Genomic DNA, 14,437 nt, shown 5'->3' on the forward strand with positions numbered 1-14,437 from the left:
TAATTGATTACATCCTCTAAAATGTTACTTTTTAATATTAATAACTAAACATTAAGAACATTTCAAGTTCACCCTGAAGTCAGCAACTGTTTTGAGGTGTTTCAGACTCATTTTGGAATTAAACTCTTTGTCCCTGTGGCGGTTATATTCTTCTGTCCCAGTGCCAGAGCGGCCAGGGCCCACTCAAAGTGTTCGCGACCGTGATGCGAAAGCCCTATTTTATAGAGAGTATCTCAACTGACAAATCATTTCCGTTGAGAAGGGGGATGGCAAAGAAATAACAGAGCTGTCATTTAGGAGGAAATGAATAACAGAGATAATGGTTTAGCCCTGGACAGCCTTGTTTGGTCCTACAGAGGAACCCAGGTACAGTAAATGCTTCAGGTGACACCGGATGTCAAGGCTCCTCCGTCTGTGCTGACATCATCGATAGTGTAGCTCCATCCTTGTGAAATAAACTGTGAATCAACGGACAGTCAGTCGTGGTGCCTTTGAAAGGTCAAAACTCCTTTTTTTGGGGGGGGGGGGGGGGCTGGAAATGATGAGAACACAAAAACTTTTGTTTTTTCTTGCAATATAAGGGTAAGACATTTAGTGAATGACCTATCGATTTTCGTGAGCTGTGCAGTTCCACGTAACAAAAACATTTTTTTTTTAGGTATATTTCCCCAATTCCTCATATCAGAAACTTTATAGGTATAACTTCTCTAAGCAAACGTCCCTCGCTTACAAAAATAGACTTTTCTTTTTTCATAAAATAATACACATAATTAATTTTCGGTGATATATTCATCTGTTAAGGTAAAGAGCAAGGCTGTTTTTTTTTTTTTTAAAGTAAATGTTACGTGAGAGAAACAGAGACATGAAGCCTAGCACCATATTCTTCATATCCCCCTTCACAGATACGATTTTTCCAGTGTTGGGGAGTAACTAGTTACATGTAACTTCCTTATGGCGTTCAATTACACAATAAATGTAATTTGTTACAGTTATTGAGAAAAATACGCAATTACATGAGAGTCAATCAAAATGTTGGTGATTACAAAGGGCTCACATCCACACGTGTTCTTCCCAGTGAAAGAACAGAACATTCATCCTGTCGCTTTGCTTCTGTCCGGCGTGTAGGAATGCTCTCCTTTGGCGTAGTTCCAGACAACGGGGCTCAGCAAAGCGGGGACAAATTTGAGTGCGACACCATCAGGGGCGGGATGGCTTCCGAGGAACCGCCTCCGTGTCCAGACGGGCTCCGTTCATTGGGCGGTACGCGCTCAAATCTCGAGCGCTGATTTGGATTGGTTCTCCTGTTTGAATTTGAACTGCCTCTCGGTTGCTAATCGTAATCACTGTTGACTATTGTTGTTTCTGTTGTTTTTAGGGCGTTTCAGCGTTATTGCCCAGTTTAAAATATTTGGTAGAAATGTAATCAAAAAGTAATCAAATATATGAAGTTACTTTAATGACGTCATTAAAATAGTTACAGTGCTTGTCACATTTTAAACAGGGTAACTAGGAACCGAGTACATTTGAGTAGTAGCCTTCCCAACACTGGACTTTTCTGAAAGCACTGGAATATGATCGGTTTGGAAAACCCCTCTTTTCCCTCGCTCTCTGGACACCATATTTTGCATATTCTGGTTCTAGTCCAGATTCTCAACCCTTACAGCAGCCGGTGGAGCTGCAACTCCCGGAAATCCCGACCGAATCGCTCTTGTCTCTCGAAGGCTGCGACTGTTACCCCGCCCCGCCCCCACCCCCCCCACCCCGAAAAAACCCAAAAGCTTTATAAACTACACCAGCCGACAAATGAACATAAAGGTAACGACGGTTTATCCGAAACGTCTCACAGGCCATCGCTTCACTTTTGTACAAACTGAAACAAAAGCAAAGAAAAAAGAAAATAAAAAGAGTCCCAACTGATGTTAAAACAGAAAAAGAAACAAGTCCCAAACACTGATGCTACAAAGAATTAGAAAAAACGTATGTACAGGACCCTGTATTCCTTGACTTTCTGGGTAAATTATCATAGGTGTTGGCTTGTGTTACGTGAGTGTTCGTACAGGCATACAAAAAAGTTCTCCTTGCTTCTTTTTTTCTTGTTCAGTTTCAATAAAAGCTCTTACTGGACCAAAACAAAACAAAACAAAACAAAAACCTGCCACCACCTCCATCACCAACATGTCCAGCGTGTCTGATGCCCCGCCCCTCCCTGCCCCGCCCCTCCCCGCCCTCCCCACCCCCCTGGTGTTTCCTGGTGCAAATTCAACAGCAGCAAGTAGCTTAGTGCCATTCGGGTCCGTCCGGCGCCGGTGCATTCAGGGTCGAGGTGCCAGTGGTGCGTCCTCCCTGCGACGGACATCGCGTAGAGCTAAAGTCTATCCCTCCCGGCACCGTCTCTGTCACCAGATGACGCTGGATATACTGGTCTCCCTGGGCAGCAGCGGCAGCATGGCGTTGTTGCCGTGGGCCTCCTCCAGGCTCTGCTGCCGCGGCGACTTGGACTGCGGCCGCTGTCCGTTGATGAGTGTCATGGGGATGTTGCAGTAGGTGTGCTGGTTGCCTAGCGAGGAGAGCGGCGGGAGCGTGCCGCCGGGCGCCAGGTCGTAGTCATAGCTACGGTAATAGTGTTTCTGCCTCATCTGGGTGTGGCAAGAGTTGTGGAAGGTCGAACGCAAGTCCGGGTGTGCCGTCGCCATGGCGGTGGAGGTGGCTGCCGCCATGGAGATTGCGGAGACGGTCTGGAGCTCGCTGAAGGGGCCCTGCTCGCTCACGTCCAGCACCTGCTCGTGGGAAATGCTCAGGGGCTCCATGCGCTTGAAGGGCATCTCGTAGAGCAGCTGCTTCCAGAACTTGGAGTTGAGCTTGTTGCTGGATGGCCCGCGCCACTTGATGACCGTCAGCATTTTGATGGTGTGTTTCAGGGCCTCCACTTCCTGGTAGTTCATGATGCCGCGTAGCTCGGCGCACTCGATCAGGATGACCTTGATCTCGCCGGTCACCAGCATGTTGCGCAGCCTCGTCTCCAGCTCAAAGATGCTCCACCCCCTCCGCACCACGTAGCTGGGCGTCATGACGATGATGAGGCGCTTGCTCTGGTCCACGCAACGCGCCACGTCCTCGATGTAAGCTGAATGCACACACAAATAGATAGATAGATGACTTGGCATAAATGGCAGTACACATGGAAAGCACGCTGTCTGTCTGTCGGACTTATTTCTACTTGCTTGAATATTTATTTACTCGATCGCTTTCACTGTACATGAAAGACTGTACGGAGCTAATGGCTGATGGAAATGTGACGAAACATCTCACACCAGCTGTTTCAAAGAACTCTCTTGGCCTCATAGTGACTGCTTACCAAACTACTCCCTTTTTATCAAAGTTTCAGACAACTAAATCCCATTAATTTTAGATGGAAAAAAAAAGATGGGAGCCCTTTAAATTAAACATCGGATGATTTATTCTACAGTCTGGCAAGATATTGACACGTAAAATGAAGATAAAGCACATATCGCATACTCTGACTTAACTCAACATCTAAAGCCTTTTATGCAACAACGTATTTGCACAGAATTCTAGACAAAGAGGATCAATCGGTTTTAAAACGACAATGAGCAGAAAACCCTCAAAAGCCAAACCTGATTCTTAACACCTGAAGATAAGATAAGCGGGAGTTTACAGTAAATACAGTATTGTGTTCTCGTCCCTAATGAGGAGCTCAGCTGCTTGTGTAATAATGAATGTGATTAACTGTTTTCCCCAGGCCTGTCCTGAGTGTCAGGAGGGGGAGGGAAGTGTGTGTGTGCGCGCGTGTTTGTGTGTGCGTGTGTGTGTGTGTGTGTGTGTGTGTGTGTGTGTGTGCGTGCTAATGCCTGCTTTTAGCCTTTCTTAACAGAGACAAAGACTGAGTGGCTCCTCAACAGCAGCTAGCCAGGATTAACTGGGCTTCAATTCACAATCAAAGCTTATGACCCTCATGTGTGTGTGTGTGTGTGTGTGTGTGTCTGTGTGTGTGTGTGTGTGTGTGTGAAGAATTGTATTTCTATTCTTCTCCGTCCTCCCCATCTCTTTAAGTCAAGAGTGTGCAAATAATATCGTGCAGGTCTTTCAGCAAACAAATGCCACATCTCCTCTCTGTCCTGCTCTCCATATCTCTGAGAACCAACTCCATCTGTCATGTCGCGCTCTGCCTGATGCTTCACTGCCACAGAGACCTGATTAGAGTGAATTCGGATTCGACGTCGCGTTTTACTTCAACGTGACCATTCAATCTCTTGGCTGTTTGGTAACTGGTCCTCATTCGTCACAATACGTCCCTGGAGCTAAAACCCCCCTGTAGGCGCAGAGCCTGCTCGGCTTAGGCCGACCCAATTGGGCAAAAACGGGTTTTGCTTTTATCTTATCGTGAATTAAACAAACGGGAATGGGTGGATTGATACTATATAATTAGCTAATGAGTCATAGTTTCATTTTATGTTTGGAACTGATTAAACTGAAAGTAAATCTGGCCTGTTGGGGTACGCTCTTGTAACACTTTATAGTTTTATGGATTAAATTCCTCCTTTCAGAGACCTCACAAGCTTCACAATCAAAGTGTTGCATGTGTAATTGATTCCGGTCTACATAAAAACAAAATCAACACTAAATTATATGAGGCAGAAAATCACTGTTGCCCTGCTCTCGGTAGTTTCTCTCAAACGTGTTAAAAGGGAAGAGCCTATTGTGACAGCTAATCGAGACTTGTTGGATGCCAGAAATTTCAGCTTCCTACTGAAAACATGAAGGCCTTGTTAGCGAAGCAGAATTAACACCCAGCATTATGCAGACATTCAGCACTGTATCATCTGAGAAGTCATTTGGATTGTAAAGTTGCATTTACAGTTCATTTCCTATGCTCGGCAACTACAATGGCCTTTGTGTCATTTCTGCCTGTCGTTCTTCCATATTTCATCTCTGGTTTTCACCACTAACCCACCGCAGTGAGGAGCCAATTAATCAGCTGGAAAATCCAGACTTCCTCCTTCCGCGCGGCAGGAATCTGCTCAAATTGAGCCTCGTTCCAACAAAGCGACGCAGCAGAGGAAGATCTGCCTTTCTTGTTGTGACATTTCACGCTCACAACTCTCCTGAGCCGCCGCACAGCAGCCTCCGAGATCCTCAGGAAATTCACACCGTCTCCGCCTTTCAGTCACGACTCACGCCTCTGTCATCCCGATTGGGTCTTCGTGTGATTTTTTGACCTGTAAAGTAGGGACCGTGCGTGGCTACGCTGGCGATTGTGAGACGCTACGAAACAATCTGACAATCTGTTTGAATAGTTCTGATTCAGTAAAGCCCTTGCATCAAATTTCCCAAACTTAATACGGTGAAAAAAGGAACAAATTATGGTAAAACATCTAGTAATTTCTTTTATCAAGGCTTTACGAGTTGTAAATAATGGCTTCATAAATGGCAGCCAAGCGACAGATTTTTCCACAACATGGCAACCCCAGACCATAACCTCATCAACCAGCAATAAAGCCATTAGTGACAACTCAGAAACCCTTACATACCCTTAACCCTATAAAGTGTTACCAAAATGACGTTCTACTTTACTGATTTTGGAGTCAATATCAGAGTGTGTGTGTGTGTGTGTGTGTGTGTGTGTGTGTCGGTACGAGAGTTCAAAATCTGGGGAAAAAAGTACCTCTAAGTAGTCTTGTGTCATCCTGGAAATGATCATTGGTGAAACCTAAACATAGATATTGGCATTCAAAGTATGATCAAAGGTTTGGCATTAAAAAAACAAAACAGTTTTGTCAATGTGGGGACATGGCTCTGGCATAAACTGTGTTTCTCCAACTGGCGTTCCACACTGGCGATTGCAAGACGGTAATCGCCCTGACCAGTTTATTCCAGTTTAATATGGGACATGTAGCATAAAAAAGACAAGGAGAAGCCTTTTACTTTGGTGGCAGGAGTTCAGCCAGGTTGCTGCTACGTATTCAAAAAATACATGGTAAATCTTCACTAGATATATGAGAAATCTATCGGCGTGGTGAGATGTTAAAAATAATCTATCACACTGTGGAATAACACATAGGAGATGGATCATCGAGACACGCTGAAACCCCAAATGGCCAAACTCTTTTTTATCTATAGCCGTGGATTATGCTTTATTGTATCGACTGTTGAGATGCTAATACGTTCCCAATGGGAACTAAATGTTTATGCGTAGACACAATAAGCCAGCGAGCTGGAATAGTGACAGACGCACTTTAGATTCCTCTTAATCCTTGCATTTTTATGCCATTTTTCCCATATTACAACAGTCCCCCCGCATCGAGCACATAATCACAGCAAGGGAGTCAGTTTATAACCTTGGCACGATGCCACTGAAGAGGAACAAAATTAGTAATGGCGGTGTGTGCGGGAAGACGGGCAGATGCATATATTCAAATCGAGTCTAATAACATAATGATATTATCAAACTCATCTGTGTGATGGGTTAATCAAAGATAAGCATGGGGCAGGTGAGACGCTCCATTAGAAATATACTGTGGCAAAACATGCATTAATATCCATGCGTAAAGAGCTTTTTTTTTTTGGATTGTAGAACTGACATCATTACACAGCAGCATGCAGAAGTACAGTTTGTATGGAGCTGGATCAGGAACATGGATTGTAATAATGGCATTCGCCCTTTATACCAATTACCCCGCATATGTAAAATGGGCAATTATGCCTCCTGCTGGCTTCGTACAGCACCATATAATGCACAGTAACTTGAGCGCATAAAGAACCAATTAAGAAGTCCAGATGTCTTCCAGCTGAGTATTTTTTAAAGTACAATGTTATATTATTCCTTATTCACCGCTGCAGGGACCAAGCAGCTGCTAAAGAGTAGCTGCCTCCTTTCTGTGAAAGTGCGGAGGTGAGTCATAATTTGACTTCACGTGCTTCTGGGGAGTTTAATCCAGAAAAATGTGCCATGTTTTATACGGTGATCAAACGCTTGATATGAAAAAATGTGGAGTTAAGAAAAGTACAATGTTCCTGCTGGTGCAACACTTGAATAAATGTACTTTAGTTACTTTCCTTTGCTTGTAAACTCTCAAGCAAATCCATAAAAAGTTACTATTGGTCAGGTATGACTGAGACTTCTTTAATCAGGTGATTGGAATAGATGAGTTTGCAATATTTCTTTTTCAGCGTCCAATTCATGAGGCATTGTTACATGTGATCGGTCGCTCTTCAGCTTCTTCTTGATATACGGCCTCCCTGCACAGCATGCGCACTACTGCAGGGAGGAGGCGTTAAAACAAAGCCGAATTAAACTTCAGGGGTTCTTCAGAGGCAAGAAAGTTGGGATACTTGAGAAGACCCAGAAATATTCTTATTATGACCTGAGGTTCCTTGAGTAGCCATATGGATGGATGCTTTGTTGCAAGCGGAACCATTGTTTGGAGACTTCCAGCAGTGGTTCCCAACCTTTTTGGTCAGATGTACCCCTACAGCCCAACGAGATTAACTTACGTCGTAGCCCAACACCACACATGTTCCGCGTGTGCTCATTTGAACTGGTTGTTATTTAACTCCATTAATTATATGAAAGTGAATGCTGACTTCAGGACTTATCTAGTCCTTCCACTCTTTTTGCTAACCATTTCTCCGTCACTTATGGCTTACTGTCTTAACTGCTTTTCCATTATCACAAGCTACCTATTTTCACGCACACTCAGTCACAACCCGCGGTGTTCAAGTTTTACGGCTGACTCGATATGTGGATATATTTTTGGAATCGGTTACTCCGCAATCTTTCCACATACCCCCCGGCGCGTGCGGAAGTATCAGCCGAGTGAAACGAGTAGCCGCACGGCGCTGTCTCGTTCCCAGGCTTCACCTTTGCGGTCGAAACGAAAGTCCATGCAGAATTCGAGAAGAGAGGGAACAAGAAAGCGTTGTGCCGATACTGTTTTGGCTTTGTTTGTGTTGCTTGCTGTTACCCAACACGTGCAAAAAATTTAGAGTTGCGTAGAAGTACCTCTGGCATAAAAGCACCTCTGGTTGGGAATCACTGCTTTTAGGACTGCAACGCTTTAAAGATGTGCATTGTCTTGGCATGTTTTTCTCACGGTCACGTGATGTCTGTTGCCATGTGCCAAGATTTCCCCCTTTAGAAATAATGCTAACAAGCAGGTCGAGATCAGTGGAGACCGTGATCAGCAGTTGCGCTCAATTAACTGCTGAAATGAAAGAAATCATGCAAAGTGATGACGCTTTTGTGACCTATTCTTGACCACAGAAATGTAAACTGAAGAACCCCTAAATGCCACCTTTCGTCAAACTGATCCAAGTCACTTCAGCCGGTGGTTAGAAAAAGCTCATTTCACAATGGTCGGATTAAAACGATGATGGTCTTACAGGTCTATTTTGCGCCACGACACAAATGCATCACAGAAAACCACAAACAAGGCACGTCACCGATGCACTGACAACACGAGCAACACCAAGAGACAAAACATTCGACACAACTTGACATCGCCGTGAGAGAGAGAGAGCTTACTTCCTGTGGGGATCAAGTCCCTGTCTGGAATGAAGAGTTTATACCCATAATGCTTCTCCAGCACGTCGGGGAGGATCTCCAGGGCAAAACGTTCCTCCTCTCGGGTCTCCTGGCTCCACTGGTCCGGGTCCACTTTGGTGTAGGACAGGTAAGCGTCGTAGTCCTTGTTATCTGCAGGCAGAGGTGGAGGGGGTGGGGGGTGGGGCAGATATGGAGATGTTTGAAATATCATAACTGCTGTTATCTAGCAGGAACGCCAGCGAGGTTTGCAAGCATAGTCTTAATGGTCCTAACATCCTTCAAACCTATCCATTTAGTTTTACAACCCCTGCTATCAAGCAGGTGCAGAGAGAGAAAATAAAGCCTCGGTCTGAACCGAATAAATGAAAGTCTGTTCCCTTGAATACTTGCATCACTTCATGTATGGGCAGTCCAAAGCTCCCAAAACCACTCCGCTTCAATTAAATGCGTATGTGTTTTATGATTTGGACATAATGTTTCCTGCTTTGGTCAGCAAAGCTATGCGCTGCTGTACCCCAGATGCTCACAATCTATTTTCATACCGTAGCCCAGAGAGCTATTCATTCACTGGGAGAGTTCATTGAGACAGGACGCCTCCATTACGCTGACCTCTGGGCACCTCTGCCCATCTGAGTGCTTTTCATTACAGCTCCGTCCCCGCTGACGAATATTACCTTGATAGCTACTTTGCCCACTGCGAGCAAAACAAATTAGACTCCAGCCTGAGCTAAATGCCCAACGCTGCCTGCTCGGCCGAATGCGCGGCACGGCTCCATCACCCATGTGAAAGCTCCGATTGATGACTGATTCGAGAGGGCTGAGCGCAGACGGAAAGTGAGAAGTGAGGGATGGACTTTAATGTTTCTTCTCAAGCCGGAGCACTTCTGGACAATGAGTCAGGAGGGTGGAAATGGAGGACGTGCTGGCGCGATATCCCAGAGCCTCCGACTACTACAACGGGAAGGAGATAAAAGCTTCTGGCTGCTGCGGCAACGGATCAGCTCCAATGTTGCGCTCGAGCCTGACTGAATGACCCAACTACTTCATCAATTAGAGTGATTTGGCCCTCGAGCTGGACTTTGAGGCTCTTTTTTTTAGACACTGCAGCTACATTTCAACACAGACGCTCTGTGGGTAAACTCAATAATTTTTCTGTTTTTTTTGCCAGTTTAAGTGTGAAAGAGGTTGATTGAGACATCCGCCTCTACTTTTAACCGGAACGACTTTTTACCGAGGAAACAGCCCCGATAAAGCTTTCCAATGCAACATTTCAATGCTTTGAGAGGCTCAAATAAAAATCAGTTCACCTCATTTGGATTTGGGTGGAGGTAAACGTTCTGGAAGGGGATGTTTCAAATTCTCTGTGCATCAAATGGAAACTATCTGCAAGCCGTACACCACAAGGTTTGACGGATGAAGTATGTTTGTTTGCTTTTTTGGGTAATTTTGCCAACCTGGCCCTTTGAAATCACAACCGCGCTGATCTGCCAGTCGTGACTGCAGTTACTCAGCCAAAAATCAGACGCAAAGTGTGTCATATTTTGGGGTCATATTCATCAAAAAACCAAAATATCAGATTCTACGCGCTTCTTTATTCACTAAAACCCTGATATCTGAACCACAGAGGGAGGAAAACATCTGAATTGGAACACTCTGAGCTGTACTGTGAACGCGGCCTTTGAGGTAGACTCAGCAGAGACACGAGCAGGGTTTGGGTCTGCGGGTCCTCGTCTTCATTAGGGCTCTGCTCCCTTCGCTTTATAGCGGCCACCTGCGGTGCAAGAGCCGCGAGGTGACGTTTAACCCGTCAAGGCGCCGGAGAAGAGGAGCGTCGAGGATGAGAGTCAGGTCAGAAAAAGAAAAGAGCAGACGGGATTCAAGAAGAGGGATTTTGGGATCAGTTCTCAGTACAGTATCTCGTTTTTGAAGCCTTTAATATCCTCTCCGTTTTACACCCCTGTCTCTGTCGGGGCTGTGAGACTGTCAACAAGATTCACTCACTTCCCGGTGGGTAATCTTGGTATTTGGCAAGTGCTCGCCACTCTTACGTGACACCATGTAATTAATCTAATTCATTTTTTGAACGCGCAATTCATTTTAAAACATCAGGGACATGTGAAAATAATTGAAACGTAACCTCACTTAGTATAACTAACTCTGAGGGCTTACAGTATATTCTTCTTCGTGGCGACATAAATCTCCCTCTCTGTTTTTCTCTGGGAGCTTTTAAATGAAGGCTGCGTGGGCAGATCAAGGGCTATTTCATTGGAGGTGATTCACTCGTCTGTGGTGAGACAAGAGAGAGGAGAGAGAGGCAGTGGGTGGATCTCGAAGGCGGAATGACCCCTTTTGCATCTCGAGGAGTCACTCCTTACAGGGGACCGGTGAGGTGAACCCGAGGGCGCAACGCACCTCTGAAACTACATTCGGAGCTCTTCCGTCCCACACGCTGACTGCAAAGGGAGTGGCTTCACTGGATGGGGGGGTGGGGGTGTGGGTTAATATATGCACGTGCATAGAGAGTCCACAGTTAGATTGTGAACTCTTGAACTTGTGGTGGAGAGCGCCATGAGAGTTGGAGGCGTAATCTCTGAGATATCTCTGGGCTCCATTGCATTTAATGGAGAGTAGATTACAGGTAACACACATACTTAACTCTGAGGCTACAGCAGCACATGGGGTGGACTGCTAATGAGCAGCTGAGCGCTAGCTTTTTTTTTTTTCTTTTCCATAATTGAATTTAGTCAGAGGAATGTGGCCTTGCATCAGACAGTAGAGTCCTGTTATGACACAGTCAGATTTTCTGTGCTCTGCGTTCGTTGTATTTAAGCATTTTCTCACACACGCTCACCTGTCGGTTCGTTCGGTGCACGTAGCTAAAATAAGCGCCATCTGCTCGGCTCTCATTGAAATAAATGAGGTACACTGAATCTTAGAAACCTCTTTCAGCGCAGCACAATCCAACCGCAGCCAACAAAATGACCATATATACCTACAATTAATAGTTTAAACAAAAAATTGAACACGGCGAGGTCGTGCTGTTGAATTGCGTTGCATTAGTTTTAGCTAAACTGCCAGCTGAGCGCATACAGGGCTGCGACTGATGATTATCTGCATTGATTCCCGGAGAGTATTTTCTGAATAAAATGTCACATTTGACTACACGCCAGCATGCAAGTCGACATTAAGCAGATCGAGTTTTCCGACAATAAATAAATGATGTCTAGTCAGGTTTAATTGGAGCTTTTCTTTCAAGGAAACTCACATGTTCTCTGTAATGAGAAGCAAATTACTAAGGTCATTTAAGAAACAGTCCAAAACCCAAAGGCGTTCAGTTTAGAGTAATATTAAACAGAGAAAAGCAGCAAATCCCCACATTTGAAGCAATAAATGCTTGGCATTTACGCTTGATAAATGCTTAAAGATCAATCGATGGATTTGACTCAATTCAATGCCAGGTATTTTCATTACCTGAAGATATGGTGTGTCTGCATGCTTATCCGTGATGATCGACGTTTCACCCTCACAGCGGCCATTTAGTGTAAACTGTGCATTCTGTCTTTTATTAAATCTGACAAAATCACTTTGCAGCAACAAGAAAGCACTTGACCTTCTGATTACAAATAAGCTACTTGGTGCATCTTAAATATGCAGATGCAACGGGCTGCATTACAGTTGCCAGACCGAGAAACTATTAATGCTCGGCATGACTAAACGATACAGAACGCAGACGGACGGAGCATCGTGATTCCACGCCGCGCCGACATTTGTATTTATGGCCCAGCGTCGATGAGTTCCCGCCGCCTTGACAAGCTCGCTCGGCTGTTGTCATCATGAAGCCTATTATTGATTCCACTGACACCCACACAATGTGACAACTGAGCGGTCTTTAACTAAATTGCGCCGCTGACAAATGGCTGACAGTCCCTCCTTTTGTTAAGTAAAGCTTACAGTTTTACATCTGGCAGAAGAGGGAGGCAGGCCTTCAATTAGTTGTTCGAGTGGCCACAATGAAACAGAAGCGCTTTTTGGCAGTCTGTGCAGATTTATGTTGGGGGGGGTGAAAAATCTCGGTGCATCCGAGACACTGGCTTAAGGGCTTTATTAATGAAAAATGTGTGTGTCTGCAACTATATCTTACATGCAGCTACTTTTCCCTGTCAGTGCAGCGGTTGCCATAGAGATGGGATCCTGGTTAACCACCTCCTGCCAATGCTGAGCGACCGTTTAGCCTCCGCTCAACTGGCAACCATTTCCAGTTTGGCTCCCGCACGTTCACCTGCAGCGCGCCGTCACTGGAAGTCAGATGACGTGTGAGGCGCAGGTGGGAGCGCGTGCACCTGCCGGCGGTGGTGGCGAAGTGATCTAATCGACCGCGCCGTGGAGGAAAGCATCAGGGGTCTCCTGAGAGCTGCAGAGGCAGCGTGCTGTGTCTTATTGAACCTGATCCCCTTATACTGGAGAACAAATTGAAAATCTGTTTCTCTCTTCAAGCACTCACTCGGGTGGCACAATTAAAGGAGACAATTGCTGTTTGGCATTAAGTTCAAGGCCCGACGTTTTTTTCTTCCCTTTTTCAACGCAACTGCCTCTGGGCCATCCATTACGGCAAAGCTCCGCTTTCCGGGGGCCCGAAGCCCAGCACAGCCAGAGGTAATGACTTTCAGTGAAATGTCTGATGTAGCTGCCATCGCAGTTAAGCAGAGCTGGAAGTGTACGAGGAGAGGAGCAGGGAACAGAAGACTTTTTACCTTTTAACGCTCATAACTCTCTTGCCGTCTCTCTCTTTCCGCTACGTACAGTCCCTCAGCCCCTCTGAACTAATCTCATTCCCCCTGAATTCACTGCTGCGCTGCTACTTTAGAGACTCATTATGGGGGAATCAAATTAAAACTTGCTCCTTGTCTCAGTTTGATGCATTCTCAAACCAAGACTCATCCACCAGACCCAATCAGAGCTGTTTTCTTTTTTTTTTTGCTACTGCTTATGGGGCCTCAGAGTTAATGTTTTCATCTGGCACAGGGACCGCATTTTGATTCGCTTTACAGAAATTGTTCAGCAGAGTATATTGTCCTTTCACTCTTGTACTGGGTGCAAAGGTAGACACACATACATACATGTTCAGAATCCCACCCCGGCCCCTCTGAACTTCATGTTTTTGCCACAATTTTGTTGAGAAAAGTTGAGAAAGTAAAAAAAAAAAAAAAAAAAAAAAAGTTACTGGATTCAGCAAAACTTCGACTGCTGTCTGCTTATGATTCTGCTGTTTACTCTTTACAATAGAGAGCAAAATAACTGTTGGCGTGAAAGCTTTCCAGGGTTGGAATATTGTGCTCAAATAGGACTTCCTTCCTCCTCGTCCGTAAACAAAAACTGGCAGCTCGTTCGGGTGCAACGAGCGGAGCAGAGGCATTCGTGCAAGGGTCTTCTCCTTTTTCAGCCCCAACTCTATTGCGGTGTAGCAGAACGGGGTTAGCGTGTGTTCTGTGAGTGGCTGCTAATGACAGCATTGTGGGCTAACTATACTGACAGTGGTCTTCAAATTTGTAGGTCTTTTGAGGCTATTGTCTGGAAAATGTCTCTCTCTAATGGATTTCCCTGAGTATGATTGAAGCCATTGCTGCTTGACTCAGAGGCGCTGACAGCAAAGCGTGATGGTTTGCAGCTATTAAACTCCATTGTTGCTGCTCTGGAAATACACAGGCGGGATGAAATAATATAAACACCTCAGAGAAAAGCACTTAAACTCTGCATTGCCTGATTTAGGATCTTGCATTTTGCGCCCGATGTGCTTCATATTGGCTCAAATGCCAGTTTGCAGATATCTGGCGATCGACACTTTGTATGTATGTATCAGACATATGTGACATACGC

At 45.2% G+C, this 14,437-nt stretch overlaps 1 protein-coding gene across 5 annotated transcripts in view; it reads right to left on the reverse strand.

Moving 5' to 3' along the window:
- Positions 1–533: 533 nt before the first annotated feature.
- Positions 534–14,437, reverse strand: part of LOC139352009 (interleukin-1 receptor accessory protein-like 1) — a 228,129-nt gene continuing 214,225 nt past the window's right edge. For 3 of the 5 annotated variants that reach the window (XM_070994009.1, XM_070994005.1, XM_070994004.1), the window contains 3 exons: positions 8,543–8,713; positions 5,684–5,728; positions 534–3,124 (listed from right to left, as the gene is read on the reverse strand). In XM_070994009.1, coding sequence (XP_070850110.1) covers positions 2,397–3,124; positions 5,684–5,728; positions 8,543–8,713 — 944 coding nt within the window. In that variant the 3' untranslated portion in view covers positions 534–2,396. The remainder of the gene's footprint in view (positions 3,125–5,683; positions 5,729–8,542; positions 8,714–14,437) is intronic. The other 2 variants (XM_070994008.1, XM_070994007.1) reach the window with 1 other exon arrangement.

This window comes from Chaetodon trifascialis, chromosome 24 (assembly GCF_039877785.1).
Source record: "Chaetodon trifascialis isolate fChaTrf1 chromosome 24, fChaTrf1.hap1, whole genome shotgun sequence".
Taxonomy (NCBI): Eukaryota; Metazoa; Chordata; class Actinopteri; order Chaetodontiformes; family Chaetodontidae; genus Chaetodon; species Chaetodon trifascialis.